A 24,271-nucleotide genomic window follows, 5' to 3' on the forward strand; every position below is an offset into this window, starting at 1 on the left:
ATCATCTTATTTGGTGTGTAGTATTTTTTAAATTATAAATGGTAATTAATTTTGATTTGCAAGTGAAATTAATCCAGAATATATGCATGATTGGACTGGTTCTGTGTTCGGTCTGCCAAGCACGCTTCAAAGCTGAGGAAATCTTGTCATCTTTGTATAAAGAATATTACTACTTATAGTTTTCAGTCTTGTGCCCGCAATGTTTAATTTAACTGTATATTCGAAATTTTTTGTATCAGATTATTTAACGAAAATCAATTAAAGTCTCCTTGCAGCCCTGAATCTTCTCCTTGCTCTTGCTCGCTTAATCTTTCACTTTGCTTGCTTTACCGTTCAATTTCGATTAATTTTTGTTTGTGACCTAGTTCTTAGCTAGACATTAGCAAGTAATTTACAAACGACTCCGTTTGCCTAGGCAGTCTAAGCTAAATTGTATTAATCGAATGTTGATAAAAGAACTTTAAAGCATTCTGATGATCTGAATTAAAGATTTACTTGGATGTAACTATGTAAGAACCAATTTATTTTTAAGTATTGAAAACTGACTACGAGAAATTTATGCGTTCAATTAGCAAACAATTCGCAAACTGAATTAGCAAACAAATAAACTTCAACTATAAACGTCAAACAATTCACAAGCTACTCGGACTGTACTCAAAACCTCCTGTCTTTGACCCTTATAAATAAGTACATAAAGCGCAAATTTTTCTTTGTGAAGTAGGAGATTGTTAAGTAGCTTTAGCCAAGCCTTTAGGTGGTGTAGTTTTATTTGTCTTGTAGTGTGGGAGATGGTTAAGCAGTTGTAATGTGTGTTTTCTAGTTCGGATGTATCACTTCATTCACTACATTGAATGTGAAAATGTACATAATAAAAAATTAATACCGGTAGAAAAGCAAATAAAGATAAAACATGTATAGCTTTGTGTTTTTTTTTTTCTGCTGGTATGCTCAGGCTGTTCCGGCCTTGGTGTTTTGTTCTAAGGGCTATGCCCTCTTTTTGGTTAATTTAATTACCAAAAAAGAAAAATTGGGGATACAATTTGCGTGACCTACCTGACATGAGAAGACTGAAATTGGGTTGACAGTCCTAGCTCCCATGTACAATAAAATGAGCAGCACAAGAGTCTCAGACCCAAAGCAATTATTGACTTGGAAAGAGGAGAGGGAAAGGCAGGCCTGAGGAAGTTCTTGGAATGGGGGCTTGGAAAAAAAATTAATGAAGTTGTTCTTGTTTTTCTTAAACAAGAAAATTTCTTTCCAATTCCACCCATTGCAGCAATTTCCTATGGTTTCTCCGTTTTCCTTGCTTCTTTCTAGTTAGAACTAGACGGATGATTATGAATTCCATACAAAACCATTTTCTTTTTGTTAATTTGAGAGATGAGTAATGATTGTGAAGGTGTGGCTTGATAGAGAAAATGGAGTAAAGGGGAAGGAGAGGAGCTGTAGCCTTGTAGGAAGTTATTGGCGTGTGGTGATCGGACAAGATACCATAAAAAGACTTCTTGCCGATTCCTCCCATACCAATGAATTCCTATTGTTCATCTCTTTCCCTAACTTTTTTATTGGACATAATTGGCATATCAAAAGTGGGCCTGTTATGGTTTAAATTGAAGGTCCAGAGAAGCCCAGTTATTGTTGTTACTCTTTTCATTTTAGCCCAGGAATCCCCAAACATAAAGCTGTGTCTTGTAGTCGTTGTATCAGGGAAAAGCATATCCCCAGTCCTGCCCCACCATGATATATGCCTTTATCAAAGACGACACAGAAAAAGAAAATAAAGGCGTGGGGAACCCGAAAGATACTAATTTGCTTGCTGCGTAGGCTAAGATTAATACAATAATATAAGATAGAGACTATATACTAATATAGTAATGTGAAAGAGGATGCATGAGAAAGACTTTAACGAGTTAATTATACTTACACCCCTTGAGGTTTATCGTCTTTTCACATACACTTTTTAGAGTTTCAATAATTATACATATACCCCTTGAAGTTTTAAAACTGTTACATATAACCCTTATAAAAATAAATAAATAAATAAAAAAGAAAATATTTGTATTCAGGTTGGATCTTACACCTTAAATAATCTTATTAGGCTATTTAATCCCTTAGCATGCTTTTTTGCATAATTTATCATCATTTTTGTCTCACTATAGGGGATTATATGTAACAATTTTAAAATCTCATAGGGTGTATGTATAATTATTGAAATCTCAAGGAGTATATGCAAAAAGTCGATAAATTTTAGAGGGTATAAGTGTAATTAATTTAGACTTTAACCCCAATCTTGATAAAGCGGATCACGTGGGTTGCAGTGAATGCCGGGTTTGAAAATGCCCCATCCGACCCATCGGCCATGTACCATAAATAAATGGTCACGGATGGTGAACAAACCCTAAGCCATTTATGACAGAGGAGGAGGGGTGGGAAAGGCAGGCCTCTGGAAGTTGTTTGAATGGGTGGCTGGAAAAGAAAAGAATGAAATGAAACAGTGAACAGATTCGGGCCTCTGTTTCTTTTTTTCTTCTTTCCTACGCCTCCCATTCCACCAATTTCCTCAGGTTTCTCCCTTTCCCGTTTCTTCTTTAATAACTTCATTTTCTTACCACCAACCACTGAACAGATTTAAATATCAATGAATCTCATACAAATTACAAACCATTTTCTTTTCTTCAGCTTCTTGCTCTTGGGACATAATCAATTTTTCTACTTAAATATCTCTTACTTTTGTGGCTATGTTTATTCTTTTGTGTTTTCTTTGTGGTTCATAAATTATATGTATATATGTTCTTTGCAGATCCAAGAACCAGAAGCTTACAATTACAGATCCATCATTCATGAGTCAAATGAAGTGAGGTCTGCTGATCGATCACCACAACAAAAAATCAGATCGAACAAATATATTATATATTGTTCTTGACGTGACAACCAGTCCAAGACAAACTGATTGATTATTGTCAAGCTGGACGGTGTCCATGTCATTCTTAGCAAACCATTTGTTTGTTTATCTCTGTCAATCAAATGCAAATTATTATGGCTCAAGTTTTTTAGCCTGCAATGTATAGTATAGCTTCAAGTGTATTTGGGAAGTATTTGTATCAATCGGATATTTTTTTAACGAAAATCAATGAGAAATCTGTCTGTTTCTCTGACTTCTATACTTTTGGTGCACTTTCGTTGGGGTTTTCTGATATATTCTTTAATTTGTCATGGTATTCAAGCTCTAAATTTACTGAACACTGGCAACAAGTTGAACTGCAAACTATAATCAGCAAGCAATCAACTGTAGAGGGTTAATTCTATGTAATTTTCTCTCTCCAAATCCTATTTCTTGAAGCGTACGGCCCTAAATTGTGGAATCGAATCACGGTTATGAAAGAACTTTATAAGTAAAGGAATTAAAGGTGTTCTTTATTATTCTCAATCAATAGTAAATAAACAAATAAAAATAGTGAATTAAATTAGAGTCCATTAATATATAGGTACTGGCATCTAATTTTATTAACCAAAACTACCTAAAGCCTCATTCTTCCTTTGCGCACCAACTACCACAAACTCATTCTTCATTTGCAGACACCAAAAATATAACATGCAGTCATCTTCCAAAAATACCAGCATCAACGCATCACCAAAAAACTGAAACTGAAACTGTAAGTCTGCAATTCCAATAAACTGCAGTTTTAATTCCAGTAAACTACAGAAATTGCAGTTTTAATTCACTTATAGTTCCAAAAACTGCAGTTCCAGTTCACTTACAGCTCTATAACTGCAGTTTTAGAAACTGCAAGTGACAGAAACTGCAGTTTCAGAAAATTGCAGTTTCAGAAACTGAACTAAACAAAAAAAATCAAGAATCTACTACTGATGTAGAGGTTGGGATTTGGGAGGAGTTGAAGATGTGGAAGTTGGGATTTGGGAGCAGCTGAAGATGTGGAGGAAGAGAGGAAGGGCTGGGTTTTGGTGGGTTTCGGCGGCAGGGGGCGACGGTAGGGGGCGAAAGCAGGGAGAAAGAGAGAGAGAGGGTGAGATGGTGGTCAACGCAGGTGGGGGATGGAGTTACTAATGGAGGAAATGAGAGAAAGGAAGAAGAAAAAAAAAAAAAGAGAAAGGAGAAGGAAAAAAGAAGAAGAAAGAGAAACGGAGGAGAGAGAAGAGAGAATGAGATCAGGGTGGGTAGTGGGAAGTGTGGGTTTTTTTTTTTTTTTTTTTTTTGATGGAAAGCTTGCTGCTTGCATTAAGGCTCATGGCCAGAAAAATCTCTCTCAACAGTGAGAGCAGAGAGTAACCAAGAAGGAAAGGAATCCTTCCACAGTACAGAGGTATCTAGATTAATAGAGTGTTGAGCAACCAAGTGCGCTAGCCTATTACATGATCTTTTACGAAACTGGATGGAGATAGCAGAGAAGGTCCGCAGCAGAGGACGTGCTTCATCGAGGAAAAGCCAAGCCGCAGGGATGCCCTCCATCTGTGTGAAGCTACTGACTGCATCCTGGGCATCGGATTCAATGATGCACTGCTGGACGTCGAGGGTCTTGGCCAGCTTGATTCCTTCGAGGATAGCTCGCACCTCAGTAGCTTGCACGGTCCAGGCACATTGGAAAGGCATTGCAATGGCAGCAAGTAGCTCACCCTTGTCATTGCGTGCCACAGCCCCCACTCCCCGGGAGTCACGAGAGGTAGGCACTGCGGCGTCAACATTGATCTTCACAGTGTTAGGGGGATGGGCCTCCCAACAGGCATGCAGGTTTCCGGGTCCAGGAGGCGCCTTCAGATTTGCAGTTCTAAACTCATTGATGTACTCCTCAGTTTTGGTCAGTATTTGTGCAGCAGATAGGGAGAGGGAGTTATGCAGGATGCAATTTTTGTCATGCCATAGCAACCAGGCACCCACACAGAACCATTCAATCTCAAAGTCAACAGCCGTGTTGCATATTGCAATAAATAGATCAGTAAAATCCCTAGGCTTCCAAACATGAGCAACTGCCTCCAGAAAGGAACCAGCCCACAAATCTTTGGCTTTGCGACAGTCCCACAAGGAATGGATCACAGTTTCATAGTTCTTTCCACACCTAGTGCAGTAGGGGTCATGTCCAATGTTTCGTTTGCACAAAGCGACTCGGCAAGGGAGAATGTCATGTAGAGCTTTCCAGGTGAAGATTTTGATCTTTTGGGGTATGCGGATCTTCCATAATTTCTTCCAGATGGAGGATAACACAGAGGGGGAGCTAGAAGAAGTGTCAGTTTGCAGGTTAGATTGTCGAATATTCCTAGCCACCCAATAGCCGGAGCGGACAGAGTAGATACCATTTTTTGTGTGAAACCAAGCTTGTCTATCAGGGGCATTGAGTTGTCCAAATGGGAGGCCGAGTATGGCTTGCGCTTCCAGGGGGGAGAACGACTTTTGGATTAGATCAACATTCCATGCTCCAGAGATGGTTTTTAACGCTGAGACAGTGCAGTTGGCATCTAAATATGTGGGGGGGGATGAGATCATAAGTGTCGATGGAAGGGGAACCCATCGATCCTGGTATATGGAGACGTCAGTTCCATCCCCAATTCTCCAAATCAGACCCGTCTCCAGCACTTCTCTTCCCCAAAGTAGACTTCTCCACATATAGGAAGGCCTATGCCCAAGAGTGGCATTTAACAAGCTAGAATCTGAGAAGTATTTTGCTTTCATGACACGGCTTACCAAAAGTTCAGGGGATTGTAGTATGCGCCAGCACTGCTTTGCGAGGAGGGCTTGATTAAAAGATCGGAGGTCACGAAAGCCTAGCCCTCCCTCCCTTTTTGGGTTGCACATTTTTGACCATCGAAGCCAGTGTAGACACCGTTTGTTCTCATTCTTACCCCACCAGAAATTGGTGATCATATTTTCCAGTTCAGTGCAGACATTCTCAGGTATACGGAAGCAGCCCATCACATACATTGGCATAGCAAGTGCTACAGATTTAATGAGCACTTCCTTCCCCCCAACCGAGAGAAATTTTTCTTTCCAACCTGATAGAGTTCTCCTCAAACGATCTTTGACCTCTTGGAAAATGATTCGCTTATTTCTTCCTGTAAGAGTTGGTAAGCCCAGGTACTTCTCATGGCAATGGAAAATGGGAACCGAAAGCATACCTTGGATGGTCTGTTTTGTGGCCGGATCGACATGGGGGCTGAAGGTGAGAGCAGATTTCTGGTAGTTGATTTTTTGGCCTGCCGCCTTCTCATATAGGTCGAGTATAGCCCGGAGGTTCTGACAATCGGTAGGGTGGGCCTGAAGGAATAGCAAGCTGTCATCCGCAAAGAATAGATGGGTTATGGAAGGACCTCCTCTGGATGCCGCCACACCCCTAATAGCCCCACAGGTCTCAGCTTGAGTTAATAGCCTTGATAACCCTTCTGTACATAATAGGAATAGGTATGGTGAGAGAGGGTCTCCCTGACGGAGTCCCCGCTGAGGAGCAATCTTACCGCAAATCTCCCCATTAACATTAATTGCATAAGACACCGTCGTTACACAATCCATGATGATCTTGATAAAGCGATGATTGAAGCCCAGAGAGATCATTACTTGTCTTAAATATTCCCACTCCACCCTGTCATATGCCTTGGCCATGTCAAGTTTCAGAGCAAGCTTTGGGCTGCCAGATGGTCCTTGCCGTTTCATAGAGTGCATGAGTTCGAAAGCAACCATGGTGCTATCAATGATGTGCTGCCCAGGGGTAAAGGCAGTTTGCGGCTCAGAGATGATAGCAGGGAGCTCATTCTTCAAGCGATTAACGATCATTTTGGCTATTATCTTGTATATCACATTGCAGAGCGCAATGGGTCTGAATTCCAGTACGGTCTCGGGGTTTTGCTTTTTGGGAACCAGAGTGATGAGGGTGTGGTTGAGTTCGGCGACACTCTTCCCTTCATTGAGCACTTCAAGGCATAGTTTAGTGATATCATGACCAACAATGTCCCAGAACTTTTGGTAGAACAAGGCCGGCATCCCATCAGGTCCAGGGGCTTTAGAGGGGTGCATGTGTTTCAGCGCCGCCTCCACCTCAACCCCAGTGAAAGCCCGTGATAGCCGGAGATTCATGTCGCTTGTGACTTTGGCTGGAATTGCATTAGTAACCTCTTCAACCCTGCAGCAACCCTCCGAGCTGAAAAGCATGGTATAATAGTTAATAAAAGCACCCTTGATTTCTTCCAAGGAGTGACAATTTACCCCATCAGAGTCAAGAACTTGAGAGATGAGATTCCTTTTGCCCCGCTGTTTTGCTTTTTTGTGGAAGTAGGATGTATTTCGATCTCCTTCCTGTAGCCAAGTGACACGTGACCTTTGTTTCCACATAATCTCCTCCCTTTCAAGGAGGTCATTAAACTTGAGAGCTAATGCCCGCCTCTCGAGTGCAAGGTTTGCATTGAGTGGCTGCCTGTCAAGTTTCCCAATGTCTCTCTCAATTTTCTTCATTTCAGTGTTGAGCTTACCAAATACAGTGGAGTTCCAGTCTGTCAATTTGCCTGCCACGTGAGCAAGCTTCCCCCTGATAGTTATGTCATCCCGGGTATGCCAAGCCGCAGCAACAATCTGCTTACATGATTCCTCTCGGAGCCACATAGCTTCAAAGTGGAATCTCTTTTTCCTGTTTCGCGGTCTGGCCGGCCAGTGTGATTGCAGTGCCTTAAAGTCGAACAACAGAGGACAGTGATCCGAGGTGGTGGTGATCAGATGGCGGAGACTGATAGGCTGGCAAGTGTGGCGGAATTCCATATTCATTAGGCCCCGGTCCAATTTCTCTTTGATGTTTCCGTCCCCAGCCCGATTGTTGTCCCAGGTGAAAGGGCTACCCTCACTCTCAATTTCAGTCAGATTACAATCACTTATGGCCTCACAAAATTCTTCCATTTGTCTCGGGAGTCGCATTCTGCCACCCAATTTCTCAGTGTCTCTAAGTATCTCGTTGAAATCTCCAAATACAAGCCACAGACCGGTTGGGCCATGAGAGAGCCTACGGAGCAATTCCCAGGATTGGGTTCGAAGTTGTTGGCTTGGATGACCGTAGAAACCAGTGCCTCTAAATTTTTGCCCGACCCCCAGGCTAATTAGGGCATCAATATGACCTGTAGAGTAGGATAGAAGGGATACAGAGACTCTCTCCCTCCACATTAGTGCAAGTCCTCCTCCCAGACCCACCCTATCAACCGCAATGCACCCTGCCATTCCCAGTTCAACTCGCACTCTCTCCATTTGTTGTACCGTCTTCTTAGTCTCCATTAAGAAGATCACGTCGGGATCTTGTGCCTTGAGCAACCTCTTCAAGGCTCGGAACGTGCGTGGGATCCCAAGCCCCCGCACATTCCAACTTAGGGGTCTCATTGTTCGTGGTGGGCCGGGTTCTCCGGTCCCACCACTTCGGCAGCAATATCAGCTCCAGGTAAGCTCATTGTAGTTTTCGATTTTTTACGTGGTTCAAACACTCCATTGTCAACCAAATTAGTTTTGCGTTTGTTCCCAAGCATTGGGACAGGTTCCATTGACATGGCAGTTGGGGGGGTTTATTTTAATGATAATGGGAAGTGTGGGTTGAGTGCATTGATAATGTGGAGAGAGAAATCAAATGAGTGACCTAATTCTTAATAAAGTGGCCTAATTGTTACATTTTAATGATCATGGTATTACATACATATCCAAATATTTTTAAAATTTGGTTGATTTTTTATAAAGATTATCTTTGTAGTTATATTAAAAAATGAACAATTCTAATTATAAATTTACACTATAAATAAAAAAAAATAAAAAACAAAGATCTATGGAGAAAATAAATTAGAAAAGTTGGATAACATTCCTCTTAAAGCTATAACAAGGTGGAAGAGTACATGATCAAATTATTGTTTGGTGGACGGAGGCCATGGCTTCATGGGTTGCACTAGTTAGTTTGGGGTTTAGGATCCAACTTCTTTCATCTGAAAGTGAAAGCCCATTAAGACCAGGCTTGAATGAACATGGATTCATAATTGACATATCAAAATGGGCAAGTTTTTTTTAAAATTGAAGGCCCGGAGCAGCCCAGTCGTTTTCATATGTCATTTTAACCAGGAATGAAGAATTCCCAACATAGCAGACAAACCCGATCCTGAGAAATGAAGCACTATGTTGGAGTCATAGTATGAGAAAACGGTATATCCCCACTATGATACGCCATATCAAAGATGACAAGTCACTCTAAGACAAAAATAAAGAATAAAGGGGACCTACTAAATGAAGAGGCCCCAAGTAAATAGATTAGCTAGCCAATCTTGTTTCAAAGCCAAGATGCTAATTTTCTTGCAAATGCTAATAATGCATATATAATATAATACAATACAATAACATATATGATGATGCGTGATAAAGAAACTGTTTGCCGGACCATTACTTGTATTATAAAGACAAATCGTTTAGTGGATAAATTTAATCTTTTAATAAAATATATATTAGTTTTTGGGCAACAACTTTAATAATATTGGTTGATTCAAAGTGACCTGGCAGTATTGTAGTCCATTAACCACAGTAAGAAGGAAAGAGAAAAGTAACTCTTTCCTATGCTTTGCAAATGCAATGCTTGCATGCCTTTCTAGAAGTGAACAAGGGATCCAATGCAGAGGAGGCGTGCGTGTTCGACCCGGTTGCGCTTTTTGGTCCAATAGAGCGCCGTACATGGCTTGAAACGGCTACAAACGGATCGGCTTGGGAGTGGGACCCACACTTTGCTAGTCAAGATACACTATCGAGGCCCTCACGCGCCGCTTCCTGTCCACCAATCAGTGGACAGTCAAGAGACACATGGCGCTTTTTGGGATTTCCTCACTAGACAACTGGCCCTCGAGTATCCAATGATTGATTTTATCTTCACTACTTCTTCGGGATGTTGCTGCCTTTCTCACTAATTGCCTAATTCATGTTACATACATTTTTTATATCTATTCACGTTTGCCACTTTAAAATATATATTTCCCTTTTATATTCAAATAAATAGAGAAATGTAGTGTTTGTAATAAATATTGATATAGTTATGATAATTATAAACTAGTTATATAAATTTTGATTTTGATTTTTTTGTAAATTTGTACATCTAAAGTGAATAATGCAAATTTGTTCTAGTTCTTATCAAAAAAGGTTCCCTTAAAAAGCTTCTCTATTATATCATTCCTTAATTAAATTACATTACTTAATTCTTTTATCAAATTAGAAAAAAATACTTCCAAATTATTAATTAATTAGTTACCCAAATGAAATAACCTTTAAGGCTTTAACTTGCATTTTTACGTCGTGTTTTGTTTCAAATTCATTTTTTTTTGTCTTTTAATATCATTTATGATGTCAAATATTATAAAGCTCTCCATTCAAGATTTTTTTTATAAAATTTGAAACTATGTTGAGTACTAGCTAACTAAGTTTCTCCAGACCAAAAAAAAAAAAAAAGCTAACTAATTTTGATGTAAAAATAAGGTAATGGTGACGTAAAATACCAAGCGGCTTAAGCATTGATATGGATTGATAAGCAGTGACTCAGTGAGCATGAAAAATGCAAGTCCTCAATTTCAGATTTCAAGGACTTGGGGCCCTTATGCGTGATGGGTCCCATGTATTATTGCTCTATCATGGGTGAGAAACCAAGAGTCAACTTTGAACAGATTAATCTCTCATCAACAATATATAACTATCTGTAAAACGAGAGTCGTTCGATTGAGATCAGAAGGCTGTACGAGGTTCTGTTAAGAAATATGGATAGGAACACCACCTGTGATGGAGACAGTCACCAACTTCTGGTGGACATGAGAGCATAGTATCATCCATTCATTGCAACAATGCAATACAAAAAAGAAAAAAAAAAAATAGCAAAAGTGAAAGAAAGAGAATCTCACCGCTGACTTATGCTTCCTCTTTATAGCTTTTGCTTTTTTCGTGTCATGAACGTATCCATGGCAAAGTGATTGTCTTTGTTTGTTGGTTTACTTACTTACCCACCAGCCTCCATCAAACTCTAAAAGTTTGCTTCAATGGACTATAAAATCTCTTTCATGATTCATGCACAAAGAAAATCACTAATGCAACTATTTCTTCCAAAACATGGCTGGGTCCCCCCACCTCATTTTGACAAACTAGTATAATTTTTTCTTTACAATTGTTTTTACTTTTACTTTTTATGTCAGTCTCAAATTCTACATGGAAGGCAGGCGTTGATACTTGTAGCAAGAAGAAATGGGTTTTTCTGACCAAAAAAATATTTTGTTGGGTTTATTTATCAAAGAAAAAAAAAAGCATAACTTGTAACCCACAAGAAGCCCAAGTTTCTTCTGGGCCTTGTTCTAAGGCAGCCCAAATCAACTGAACTATTTAAATATTATTTTACAGAATAACTTCCAGCCTTCCTAATTAATAGTGTGATAGGACTTCGGAGAAAACATAAGACACTTGATTTGAAAAGGTTGAGATCATTATAACCACTGAAATATAATGATTTGGTTCTAAAGTTGAAGCATGCCCACACATAACATGACCTTTTTTTTTTTTTCATCTTTTTCCTTTCCTCATGTTTATTATATATATTCTTCATTATCTTTCATTCTTCATTTTTTTTTTGGCCAGGAATTCTTCATCATTGTATATCTTTCTGTATAAATAATTAAAGGACATATTTGCTGTTTTGTGGTAGTGAGTTCTTACATGAACAGTGTTTTATTGCTCAATCATCCTGCATAGCTGAAATTCGGCTCATTTGTCTGTTTCGGAGTTCCATGCATGCACAGGATTCTATGTGATGACCCACCACGCACTTACCATACACCTTCCCTCAATAATAAGGTAATAAATCTAAAAAGTTGGCCATTAAAACCTTTTTTGTCTTGATATGACTCTTGAGCCGATGAGGGAGTGGGGAAAAAAAAATAAAAAAATTCAACACAAACAAACAAGCCACGTTCACATTATCACATACACAGACAAATAAACCCCATATCCAATTCCACCTTTTTTTCTCCTCCATGAGAATAATATGAAAATTCCAAGAGCCTTGGAAACCGAGTTAGTGGAGTTATTTGCATTCCCCACAAACATGCCCTTAACCAGCTAGCTTGGACCAAGAATTTCTACTTCACTTTATTACAAATTGAATTAAATTTTTTTACTAAATAAAATTAAAATAATGGCACTCATATTCAACCAAAAGCTACAATCAAGCTAGCTAGCTCGTCTTTATATATGACCCCATCATGTCCCCTCAGCTCTATACTCATAGTCTCATACCACTCTTTCTAGTTTCTAGTCCTCCTTTAATGCTAGCCACCTAGCACTTAACATTTTCAGCTCAATCACTTTTGTGTCATCCATAATTTCGCTAAGCAACATCGACCATGATCGCCAGCCATCAGTGGGGCTTTGTCTACTTGGGTGGTGGACATGAAGGTGGTAATGGTGATGGTGGTTGGCGGCAGCGGCGCGGCGGAGAAGGGTCCTGTTGTAAATATGGGTGAAAGCTGATGGCAAAACAACATAAAAAACAAGGCTTTGCAATTGCGCTCTCCTGAATTTCTGGCCAGCACAAGAGGCAGAATCGGTAGAGCGCCATTATTGCATTGCGGGGAATTGAGGGTAGCGGTCCGAATTTACCTTAACCTTAGGTCTCTTTATTTTTCTTTAATTACTTAACTTTGGGGTCTTTGTGCTTTGATTTCTACGTCTTTGCTCCTAGTTCACCTCTTCCTTTTATCTTTTTTTTTTCTTGGGTTTTTTTGCATGTTTAATGTTATGAAACATGGGATGTAAGAGATGCATACGAGGTAGCTTCGTTTATTTGGGTGGTTTTTTTTACTGTTTGTAATGCTGCTGGGCATGCATCACTTACACCTGTCATGTCATGTATTTGCTCTGTTTTGAATTGGAGGTATGAAATAAAGAAAGAATGACTTTATTTTCTCGATTCTTTTGTCTGTCTCTCTTTCCTCTTTAATTTTGATCGATCTTTTGCCTTTTGTTTTTGTTGTCTCTTGCCTGATCTAGATGCTGATTCAAAGTAGAATCTGATTTTGTGAAAGCTTTGGCTGCATCATGGAAATTCCATGCTCTGTACTTTATACTTTTTATCATTTCAATCTTTAATTCCTGAAAAAAGCAATTAAGTTCATGTTTTGGCCAAATATACTTGTTGTGAAAAAGGGTTGTAAAGCTGTTCACTGTTGAAGCCAAATTCCAAGGCATCATGTGTTTTTGGCTCAGCATACATAAAACAGAAAAAAAGAAGAACATGGTGCCAAGTTGGCTGCAGCCCGAGCAGCTAGCCAAGCTATAAGGAATTTGATAGGCTGTTAATTAAAGAATTTCACCAAATGATAACCCATTTATTGCCAAAATTGCCAGAAGTGAATATTTGTCTATTCCAAAAACAGAAAAAAGTATCTTTTACATAAAAGTCAAATTAAGTATCAACCATTATTCATCATGACCTACCTAATTCCTATATTCATATAAATCTATAAGAAACGCCACTGCTTCATCGATGCAAAATGTTCACATGCTTTGGCATTACCACAAAATCAGTTGTATGGGTAAATATATTATAGTTTATGGTATACTAAACATTTTCATAATTGGCCCCGATAATCACCAAAAAAAGAAAAACATTTTCATAATTAACAAGTCACAACCAAGGCCTCTCTCTTGTTGGAAGGAGGAAGAAGGTATAAAAAGAAAGGGTTATCTAATAATATATCCATAAATTGAAAATATCAAGAAGCAAATCTAGCATCCCCTGCTTGATGGGGTCAATTGATATAAATGAGGGATCCTCTTGTGGGGCCCACATAAGTCATTTTGTGTTGATCCGAATCGTTCATTTTTTACATCTCTATTGATAGATCATTCCTGCAAAAAAACAGCCAAATCGAAAACCGTTTACCTATTTGATTAAGCGATCAAAGTTTAGGTGTTTATAGACGAACTTGTTGTTCGTCTATTTGTTTGATCTAAATTGAATATCTTAACTGTTTCCAATTTGACTAATTTTTTACAGAGATAATCTATCAATAAAGATGTAAAAAGAACGGTTCAGATCGACACAAAACAACTTGTATAGGCCCCACAGGGGAATTCCTTTTTAACACTAAATGAGAGATCCTTTCTAATAAGGCTGCTATATATATATATATGTAATATGTATGTATACTTTGGTCCAGAATTGATATATGTGGGTACATTAGGCCCATTTAATTGCAGTGACTGATATTGAACAGAGGCTGCAGATTAGACTTGGACATTTGATAGGAAAACTTCACATACTGATGGGTTATATGGGCCAACTTTTAACCTTACTGCTACTCTGTTAGCTTCTCTCCATTGACTCAGAAATCAGCTACTGAGAAGGATCCAATGGGCCCTCTCCTACAGACATGATGTTGTTGGAGAGGCTAAGAAAGGATTAGGTATTTAGGTGGCATTTGCAGGCTATCAATGTTCCCTTCCAACATCTCCACAACTTTTGTCATTGAGGGACGATCTAATGCCTTCACTTGAATGCACCATAACCCAACAATGCATAGCTTTCGTGCAGCCTCAGTTTCAGTCACATAGTCAATTTCTAGGTCTCCTCCCTCATTTATATACTCATAAGCCCACATTGGAATGTTCACTCCATTTTTCCTCTGGCCATTCCCAACATCAACCTCCCAAACCTATAAGCATCTGATTTGATCATCAAAGACAAAGATATGCCTATGTATGAATGACCAATATACACAAATTACATTTGATTTTTTTTACCTTTCCAAGCTTTGTACTTCGTACTTCCGAGTTGCTTCCTGGAGCTTTCAACAAACTCTATATATTTACCAGCAATTGAAGAAAACCAAGGGGGAAGGTTTTGGTCGCATCCAATTTCTTAGTCAACTTCACAGACACAAAGTAAACAAGGAAGCTGGCTCATGAAAAGTTTTACATACAGAGCCATTTGAATCAGACTTTTTGATTACCCACATTATACTTCAATTATTCATCAGAAAAAAAAGACAATTGAATAACATTCTTGTCGCCTCACAGATAGAGTCCAACAAAGGTATCATATAGCATTATATGTAGTTGTAGAAGGTGAAGGTATATGTGGGTTAGTTATCAAGCATTGCTGATTGTTGGTGTCAAGGATTGCTGATTCTGCAGATTCTCCTCCTCAGATGCTTTTGGTCGTTTACGATATCTTCGGAAAACGACCACAATTATGAGAATTATAAGAATTAGACGAATTTGAGCTGAAAATGCATAGAAAGATGAATTAAAACAACTTTCGAGGGAATGAATCGAAATTGCTATAAAAACAAGATTAATTGTCAAAAACAACTTGGTACCTGCCAGTGCCATTCCCACATATATTAAGATAAAATGAGTTGCTGCGAGTTCTGAATACTCTGCATTTGCATACAAACAGTATGAATTGAAACAGAAGAATAATGACCATCCAAGATAATTAAGAAACATAATCCAGAGACATAAAGTTAGGCATATATATATACTGAGCTTTTGAGCATACATATGTGAATGGCTTATCCCATGAACTTATTAGGCATGATTTACCAGATAAAGAGCAATCCCTGCACTCGAGCGACCATCCAAGATCAAACCCTCCTTGCAACAGTTTCACCAAAGCTCCATAAGTAGGGAACTCAATTTCTTCATAATCTACAAGAGCCACTCAATCCAGCACGATGGTTGAAGACGATAATATGAGTGTTGTCCGTCATAAATAGCATAGACGTGACGTGAGTCCCATTTCTAGTCAAACATGGAACTGTCGTATAGTTAGCTGCCATGCTGCTGTTTTTGGAGCACTTCACAAATCGAATACGACTATGCTATTTATAAAAATTCACAGAAGAAGCTCCACATGTAGTCTTGAAGAATTAATTTACAAAAATGCTGCTTATTGCTTAATATTAGAGTTAGTTAAGGCATTTGCCTGATAAGCAAGTTTCCTGCTTTTAGTTTGTTAATTAAAGTATAGTTGCTTAGTTGGCATTGCCTCATAGGGTAGTGCTTGCATTGCTGTAAGAGCTCATAGGCTCATGTGTGGCAACGGTCATATTTGATCAATGCTATGTCGTTTTGTATAACAGAATTTTGTAATGGAATATATGGTTGCTGGTGTGTGCATCTTGCACATGTGAGCATGCCTTTCTCGTGAATCATTCTCTTCTTTCTCTCATCACTCTGAAATCCTCTCTGTAACCCCAGTACCATTCTTGCTTACATTCCTGGTCACATTCCAGGTATATTCATTCAGTAAATTCAACATGGTATCAGAGCCCAGGTTGGTTCTGTGACTGGGCGTTGTACTGTGTGTGTGAGCTAGAGTGAAACAGAGGATCAAATCCATCTAGATCTAGGCATGGCTGGGTCTGGGAGTGGTGAGCTACGAGCTCCCATTTTTGATGGTACTGAGTATGAGTTCTGGAAGGTGCGCATGGTGACTATCTTCAAGTCACATGGCATCTGGAAGTTAGTAGAAAAAGGGATTACAATCCCAGAAGCAAAGAAGAAGAAGGAGAAGGCTAAGAAGGAAGGAGACTCCAGCATCGATGAGGAAGATGAACTGGAAGCTTACATGGAGGAGCAGAATATGAAAGATGCAAAGGCATTGGGCATCATTCAAGGGGCTGTATCCAAAGAGATTTTCTCTCGGATTATCAACCAAGACACTGCCAAGGGAGCTTGGGATCTTCTACAAACAGAATACCATGGTGATGAACAATCCAGGTCAGTTAAATTGCAAAGTCTGAGGAAAGAATTTGAATACATGAGAATGAGGGAGAGTGAAGCATTGTCTGAATATTCTACTCGGTTCTTTGATTTAACTAACCAAATGGAAAAATATGGTGAATGCTTGTCTCAACAAAGAATGGTGCAGAAGGTCTTAATCAGTGTAACTAAAGTCTATGATCCTATGTGTGTGGTGCTCGAAAGAACTAGTGACTTAAATTCTGTGTCTGTAAATGAAGTATTTGCCTCTCTCAAAAGTTATGAGTTAAGGCTAAGCAGGCATGAAGAAGATGATGAGAAGGTGGAAAGGGCTTTTGCTAGTATGAATGTTGGCTCCAAAGGACAGAACAATCAAGCAAAATTTCACAATCATGATGGGGGAAAAAGAAACTTCAAGAGTTGGAAGGGAAAACCAAAGAAATGGGACAACAAGCTGCAATCTAATTTGAGATCAGGAGGTGACACTGGGAAGGCAAAGTGCAAAGTGTGTGACAAAACTCACTATGGAGAGTGCTGGTTCAAGGGAAAAGTAAAATGCTACAATTGTGATAGGTTTGGGCATGTAATGAAGGATTGCCATCAACCACACAAGAAGGGACAGGTTGCTAATTATGCAAACCAGGTCCATGAGCCTGCCACCATGTTCTATGCATGCCACAAAGCCTCTGTGGAGAAAGAGCAAGGGGTTTGGTATTTAGATAGTGGCTGCAGCAATCATATGACTAGCCATGAGTCACTTCTGATCAACATTGACAGAAGTATGAAATGCAAAATAAAGATGGGGACTGGAGACATTGTGGAATCAACTGGGAAGGGAGTCTTGCCTGTGCAAACCAAAGGAGGAACAAGGTACATCACAGAAGTTATGATTGTGCCAGGGCTGGATGAAAATCTTCTCAGTGTTGGACAAATGATGGAGCATGGTTACTGGCTGGTATTTGGTGAGTACATGGTGACCATTTATGAAGATAAGAGCATGAAAGCTCCTGTGGCAGCAGTTCAAATGAAAGGGAATAGGTGTTTCCCACTTGTACTCGAGGACATAAGTCCAATGATGGCAAAGAAAGCCACAGTGACTGGTTCAAACTGGAAATGGCATAAGAGACTTGGCCATTTGAATTTCGAGAGCATGCTGCAATTGCAGGACAAAGCAATGGTGATTGGCTTACCAAAACTCACAAAAGGAGAGCATGTCTGTGAAGGATGTGCTTTGAGCAAAAGTCACAGGGAAGCATTTGATAAAGGGAAGACTGTTAGAGCTATTGATCTGCTAGAATTGGTTCACACAGATGTCTGTGGACCAATGTCAGAAACTTTGGGAGGAAACAAGTATTTCCTCACATTCATTGATGACAAATCAAGAATGTGCTGGGTATACTTTTTGAGACAAAAGTCAGATGTGTTCTCTGTATTTAGAAAATTTAAAGCAATGGTGGAACTTCAGTGTGGTTACAAAATGAAGAAAGTAAGAAGTGACAGGGGGGGAGAGTATACCTCAATGGAGTTTGAGAAGTTCTGTGAAGATTTTGGAATAGAAAAGCAACTCACTGTTGCTTATTCTCCTCAGCAGAATGGAGTGGCTGAGAGGAAGAATAGAACAATCATGGAGATGGCAAGGGCTATGTTGCAAGAGAAGAAACTACCTACTTATTTTTGGGGGGAAGCAGTTAACACTGCTGTGTATCTTCTAAATAGATGCCCTACTCAAGCCTTGATTGGTCAAACTCCATTTGAAGTTTTCAGTGGAAGGAAGCCAGGAGTGAAACATTTGAGAATCTTTGGTTCAATGTGTTATACACATATCCCTAATCAATTGAGACACAAGCTGGATGATACAAGTCAGAAAGGAGTGTTTGTTGGATATGGAACTAGAGAGAAAGGGTATAGGGTGTTCGATCTCAAGAGCAATAAGGTGATAGTCTCTAGAAGTGTGATTTTTGAAGAGTCAGCAATGTGGAATTGGGATTCAAAGTCCACTGAATACATATCTGTTCCTTGGAGTGATGAAGAGGATTCTCATACTGCAGAAACTGAATCTGAGCATGAAGCCTTGTGTCCAACTTCACAGAGTCCCTTCAATCCAATTGCATCTCCTAATGCTAATCCAAGTCCTAGTACCTCACTTACATCACCTGCTGCAGCAACTAAAATTGACCTTGCAAGCACATATGACTCAACACCAAAGAAGTGGAGAAGCCTAGATGAAGTATTTGCTCACTGTAAAATGAGCATTGTGGAACCAGAAACCTATATTGAAGCAGCTAAAGACAAGGCATGGCAGAAGGCTATGGAAAATGAAATTGAAATGATTGAGAAGAATCAAACTTGGCAGCTGGTTGATAGGCCAGGGAACAAACCAATTGTTGGTGTAAAATGGATATTCAAGACTAAACTTAATCTTGATGGGTCAATACAGAAGCACAAGGCTAGGTTAGTAGCCAAAGGGTATACACAAAAACCAGGGATTGACTTCAATGAGACATTTGCTCCTGTGGCAAGACTTGACACCATTAGAACCTTAATTGCCTTATCTGCTCAAAAGGGGTGGAAGCTCTATCAATTAGATGTCAAATCTGCTTTTCTAAATGGAGAGTTAGAAGAGGAAGTTTATGTAGATCAACCTGATGGTTTCACTGTTAAAGGCCAGGAAGACAAAGTATATAGGCTACACAAGGCTCTCTATGGTCTAAAGCAAGCACCAAGGGCCTGGTACAGCAATATTGACTCATATTTGATGCAGTGTGGATTCGAGAAGAGCCCAAGTGAAGCTACCCTTTATGTTAAGAACAAAGAAAACCAGGGAACACTCATTGTCTCACTCTATGTGGATGATATAGTCTACACTGGCAGTACCATAAACATGCTTGAAGATTTCAAGGCAGAAATGATGAATAGGTATGAGATGACTGATTTGGGACTCCTACATCATTTTCTAGGAATTGGTGTAATCCAATTAGAAGGGAGCATTTTCATTCATCAAAAGAAGTATGCTCAAAGTTTGTTAGAAAAATTTGGTTTGAGAGATTGCAAGGCTGTCTCTACACCTCTAGCAACATCTGATAAACTCAAGAAGGATGATGGAAGCAAGGCAGCTAATGAAGAACAATACAGGAGAATGGTGGGAAGTTTACTCTATTTGACAGCTACAAGACCAGACATCATGTTTGCTGCAAGCCTCGTAGCTCGATTCATGCATTGTCCATCAATGAAGCACATTGGTACTGCAAAGAGGGTGCTGAGATATATACAGGGAACTTTGGACTTTGGCATCCAGTACAAGAAAGACACTGCTGCAGTCCTAATAGGGTATTGTGACAGTGATTGGGGAGGAGATGAGGATGACATGAAGTCTACCTCAGGTTATGCATTCTCATTTGGAAGTGGAGCTTTCTCTTGGGCATCTGTGAAGCAACACAGTGTGGCACTATCAACAGCAGAGGCTGAGTATGTCAGTGCTGCAGAAGCAACAACACAAGCCATATGGTTGAGATTTGTGTTACATGATTTTGGTGAGGAACAAATGGAAGCAACCCCACTTATGTGTGACAATACATCTGCTATAGCTATGACTAAGAATCCTGTTTTTCATCAGAGGTCCAAACATATTAAGAGGAAGTACCATTTCATTAGAGATGCCATTAATGAAGGAGAAATTGAATTACTGTATTGCAAGAGTGAGGAACAATTGGCTGACATTTTCACCAAGGCTCTTCCTAGAGAAAGATTCTGTGAATTGAGGAATCAACTTGGAGTGCTATCAGTCAAATCCTTAGAAGGGAGTATTAGAGTTAGTTAAGGCATTTGCCTGATAAGCAAGTTTCCTGCTTTTAGTTTGTTAATTAAAGTATAGTTGCTTAGTTGGCATTGCCTCATAGGGTAGTGCTTGCATTGCTGTAAGAGCTCATAGGCTCATGTGTGGCAACGGTCATATTTGATCAATGCTATGTCGTTTTGTATAACAGAATTTTGTAATGGAATATATGGTTGCTGGTGTGTGCATCTTGCACATGTGAGCATGCCTTTCTCGTGAATCATTCTCTTCTTTCTCTCATCACTCTGAAATCCTCTCTGTAACCCCAGTACCATTCTTGCTTACATTCCTGATCACATTCCAGGTATATTCATTCAATAAATTCAATACTTAATTCATGGTCAACGAATGAGAGTTGGTCAAAGTTTCCTGTTCCATGTTGGGTTGTCTCTGACTATTTTTAAAAAAAACTTAATTATGATTGTATGAACAAGGAACATCCTACAGAGGTTCCTGTTACAAATAAAATGTTTAGTTGTGTTGAACAAGACCAATGACCAAATTAAAGAATGTCCATGTGCATCCATGTCTTCATTATTTTGTAATACGCAATTACATATCATGTTGAGAGTTCAAAGGTCAAAGGCAACCCCATCTCATTCCTTTGTCTACACACTACTGATCATAGTTTGAGTTTAACAAATCAAAAGGGTTAAGGGTTACTCTGGTTTCCCCGTTGAAGAATACCAAAGGCGAAAAGAACTCAAATTTGGAATTTTGAACCGTCCAAGTCATTGTGGACGATCCCTTGAATTGGGAATTTGGGAGTAAGCCCTTTCAACCACTGTTCCATTATTATATCAGCAATGAAAACGCAGTTGACAAATTCCATTTAGCAGCAAGTGTCTCCCTCCTCAAACCAAAAGGGAAGGCTTTGGTCACATCTAATTTGTTAGTCAACTTCAAAGATACCAAATAGCATATGAAATAGTTTCACAGAGATAGTATTTGAATTCAGACTTTTTGATTACTCACATTATAATTGAACTATTCATCAAAAAAATAAAACAATTGGAATTACTTTCTTTTTGGTCACACAGAATCCAACGAATTGTAAAGTTGGTAAGACGCATTTTCACAATGGTACTATATAGCATTATATGTAGCTGTAGAGGGTGAAGATATATGTATGGGTTCGTTCTCAAGAATTGCTGATTGTTGGTGTCAAAGATTGCTGTTTCTGCACATTCATCTCCTCAGATGCTTTTGGTCTTCTTCGATATCTTCGGATAACGACCACCAATATGACAATTATAAGCACTAGACCAACTAGAGCTGAAAATGCAGAGAAAGATTAAAATTCTATGAGTTCCAACTTCCAAGGGAATCAAAAATCCAAAATTGCAATAAAAAAAAAAACAATAATTGTCAATCAATGTAAATTCAAATTGTACCTCCCAGAATGACTCCCAGAAGCACTAAGATTATCTGACGCCGTGTGGTTCCTGAATAATCTGCACTTGCACAAAAACGGAGTAAGAAACATAAGAGTGATGGCCAACCAAGATGATTCATTGAGAAACATATATAATCAAATCAAGACACAAAAAATTACCTTTTTCACATTTAAAGATGATTGGCTTATCCCATGAATCGACTACGCAGTTTTTACCAGATAAAGAGCAATCCCTGCACTCAACTGACCAGCCAAGATTAAAGCCTCCCTGCAACAACTTGATGATACCTTGATAAGAAGGGGACTTATAAACGTCTTGATGATAATTATCTACAGACGCCACAGAAACAATCGAGCACGATGGCTCAAGATGATAATATGTGAAGTCGCCGTCATAAGTTGCATAGACGTAACTCCCATTTCCTGTCAAGCATGGGATGGTGGTATAGTTGTACTCAGTTGTCTGGGCCTGGCTCATGTTTCTGGAGCACTTGATGAATCGGACACGGCTTCTAGAGCCGTTCACAAATCCCTGAAATCTAAAATCCTTGACGCCGTAATCCACTTCCAGAGACCCAGATGGGAAGCTGCAGCTTCCATTGGCAAAGTTGACATCAACCAAACGGAGTGTTTGCTCATAATACGAAATGTTTTGCACAAAGTATTTGCCTGGAGATATTTCGAGGATGGTTTTGTTGTTCACACAAGAAAGTTCATAGTCTGGGTCGCCACAGCCTGCTGGATCACCCTTCAGCCGAAATGGGTAGCTGATGTTTTTGATATCTCCACACGAAGAAGAAGAAGAACAAATTTCTTTGTAATTTCTTGCTTCAACTTCAATGGAAAAAAGAACAATCAGAAAAGAACAGAGAATGGCTGATGCAGTAGTTGTTGATTCTTCCCTCCTCATGATGTTTGCTCTAAATTATTAGCAGAATAAAACTGGGGTATGACCTTATGAGCTTGGGTTATTTTTATGTGATCTTCAAGAACTAGTGGGGTTCTTTTTATTCGAATTTTGGACCGGCGTGCTCTGAAATAATCTGTATTCAGTCTCCTTGACAGTCAACGAAGATGGAAGTTGGTCAAAAATTTCCAGCTACGTATGTAATTATGATTTTAGGTATGAGGCGACACGTTTTGTGATATTGAAATATATGGATTCGTCGAAGTCGAAGATAATCAAATAAGAATGAAATGTTTGGATATAAGTGTGCTGAGCAATGATCATATAAAACAATAACAATGGTTCATACCGAGTCAAAGATTATCCGATTGAGAATTCAAAGGTCAATGATGGGATACGGGGCCACTAAGATATATAGATCACTTAATGGACGGGCTATTACTTATTGGGCTGCTGAATATAAATGGGCTACTAGGATAGTATATGATAGAATGACTATTGGGATTGTTATGTTTCCATTTGCTTCTCAGGCTCTTATACCAATTGATCGGTTCCCCCATCGGTTTACTAAAAGAAAGCTAAAGAAAAGAAATACTAAAAAACAAATATCAATTCTCTCATGTCCCATTACACACCCTTGTATGAAATATATATAGAAAATGGAAACATAACAATCCCAATAGTCATTCTATCATATACTATCCTAGCAGCCCATTTATATTCAACAGCCCAATCAGTAATAGCTCATCCATTAAGTGATCTATATATCTTAGTGGCCCATTATCCCATCAGTCAAAGACAATCCTCCTCATTCTTTTGTCAACACACTACCGAGTCTCGTGACTTTGAACAATCAAAGGGTTTAGGGTTGGTCCATTTCCTCTTTCGGAATCCAAAGCCAGGTCAGCCACAAATTAAAGATGTTCCAACATCCAAAATTTCAAATTTGGTTTAGTATATCACGAAATTTAAGAGCTTCTGGTGAGGGATTTATCATTTTTTTGTATCAGTCAAATTATAAATTACTTGTTCATCTAACTTAATTAGACAGTCAAATAAATGTTAAAATAATTATGATGCTAATTAAAAGATTAAATCATTTTAGTTTGACTGATTTTTTGGAGAATAATTCATTACATAAAAGCCTGGACAATTAATTCACATTCTGGATCATTGTTGATTGGACCATGAAGAAGAAGAGCAAACCTCATGATTTGCTTTGAATTTGCAGAATTAGTACCATGAACTTGATTGAGCACTTGGCAAAGAGTATTCCCGGAAGAAGCTGTATATATAGTCTTCAAGAAATAATTTTATAAAAATGTTGGTTATTGCTTAAATAATGGTGTTAACTTTATCCAAAAGTTTTGACCACAATGCTCTAATGTCTAAAGA

General features: G+C 39.0%; 1 protein-coding gene and 1 long non-coding RNA gene across 2 annotated transcripts; both read right to left on the bottom strand.

The window, feature by feature from the left end:
• Positions 1-15,072: 15,072 nt before the first annotated feature.
• LOC147295515 (uncharacterized) lies at positions 15,073-15,708 on the bottom strand. Its single transcript, XR_015120165.1, has 3 exons — positions 15,581-15,708; positions 15,355-15,414; positions 15,073-15,258 (listed from the first exon to the last, which is right to left on the bottom strand). It is a non-coding gene; the product is annotated as an uncharacterized LOC147295515 (long non-coding RNA).
• A 5,863-nt stretch (positions 15,709-21,571) lies between these two features.
• On the bottom strand, positions 21,572-23,139 carry LOC147295516 (LEAF RUST 10 DISEASE-RESISTANCE LOCUS RECEPTOR-LIKE PROTEIN KINASE-like 2.8). The gene is made up of 3 exons (XM_086233741.1): positions 22,129-23,139; positions 21,968-22,027; positions 21,572-21,848 (listed from the first exon to the last, which is right to left on the bottom strand). Exons 1-3 carry the CDS (start codon positions 22,877-22,879, stop codon positions 21,715-21,717), a joined length of 945 nt encoding a protein of 314 aa, XP_086089867.1. The 5' UTR covers positions 22,880-23,139; the 3' UTR covers positions 21,572-21,714.
• Between the last annotated feature and the right edge of the window lie 1,132 nt (positions 23,140-24,271).

This window comes from Dryas octopetala, chromosome 2, assembly GCF_963921425.1.
Source record: "Dryas octopetala chromosome 2, drDryOcto1.1, whole genome shotgun sequence".
In the NCBI taxonomy this organism is placed as follows: Eukaryota; Viridiplantae; Streptophyta; class Magnoliopsida; order Rosales; family Rosaceae; genus Dryas; species Dryas octopetala.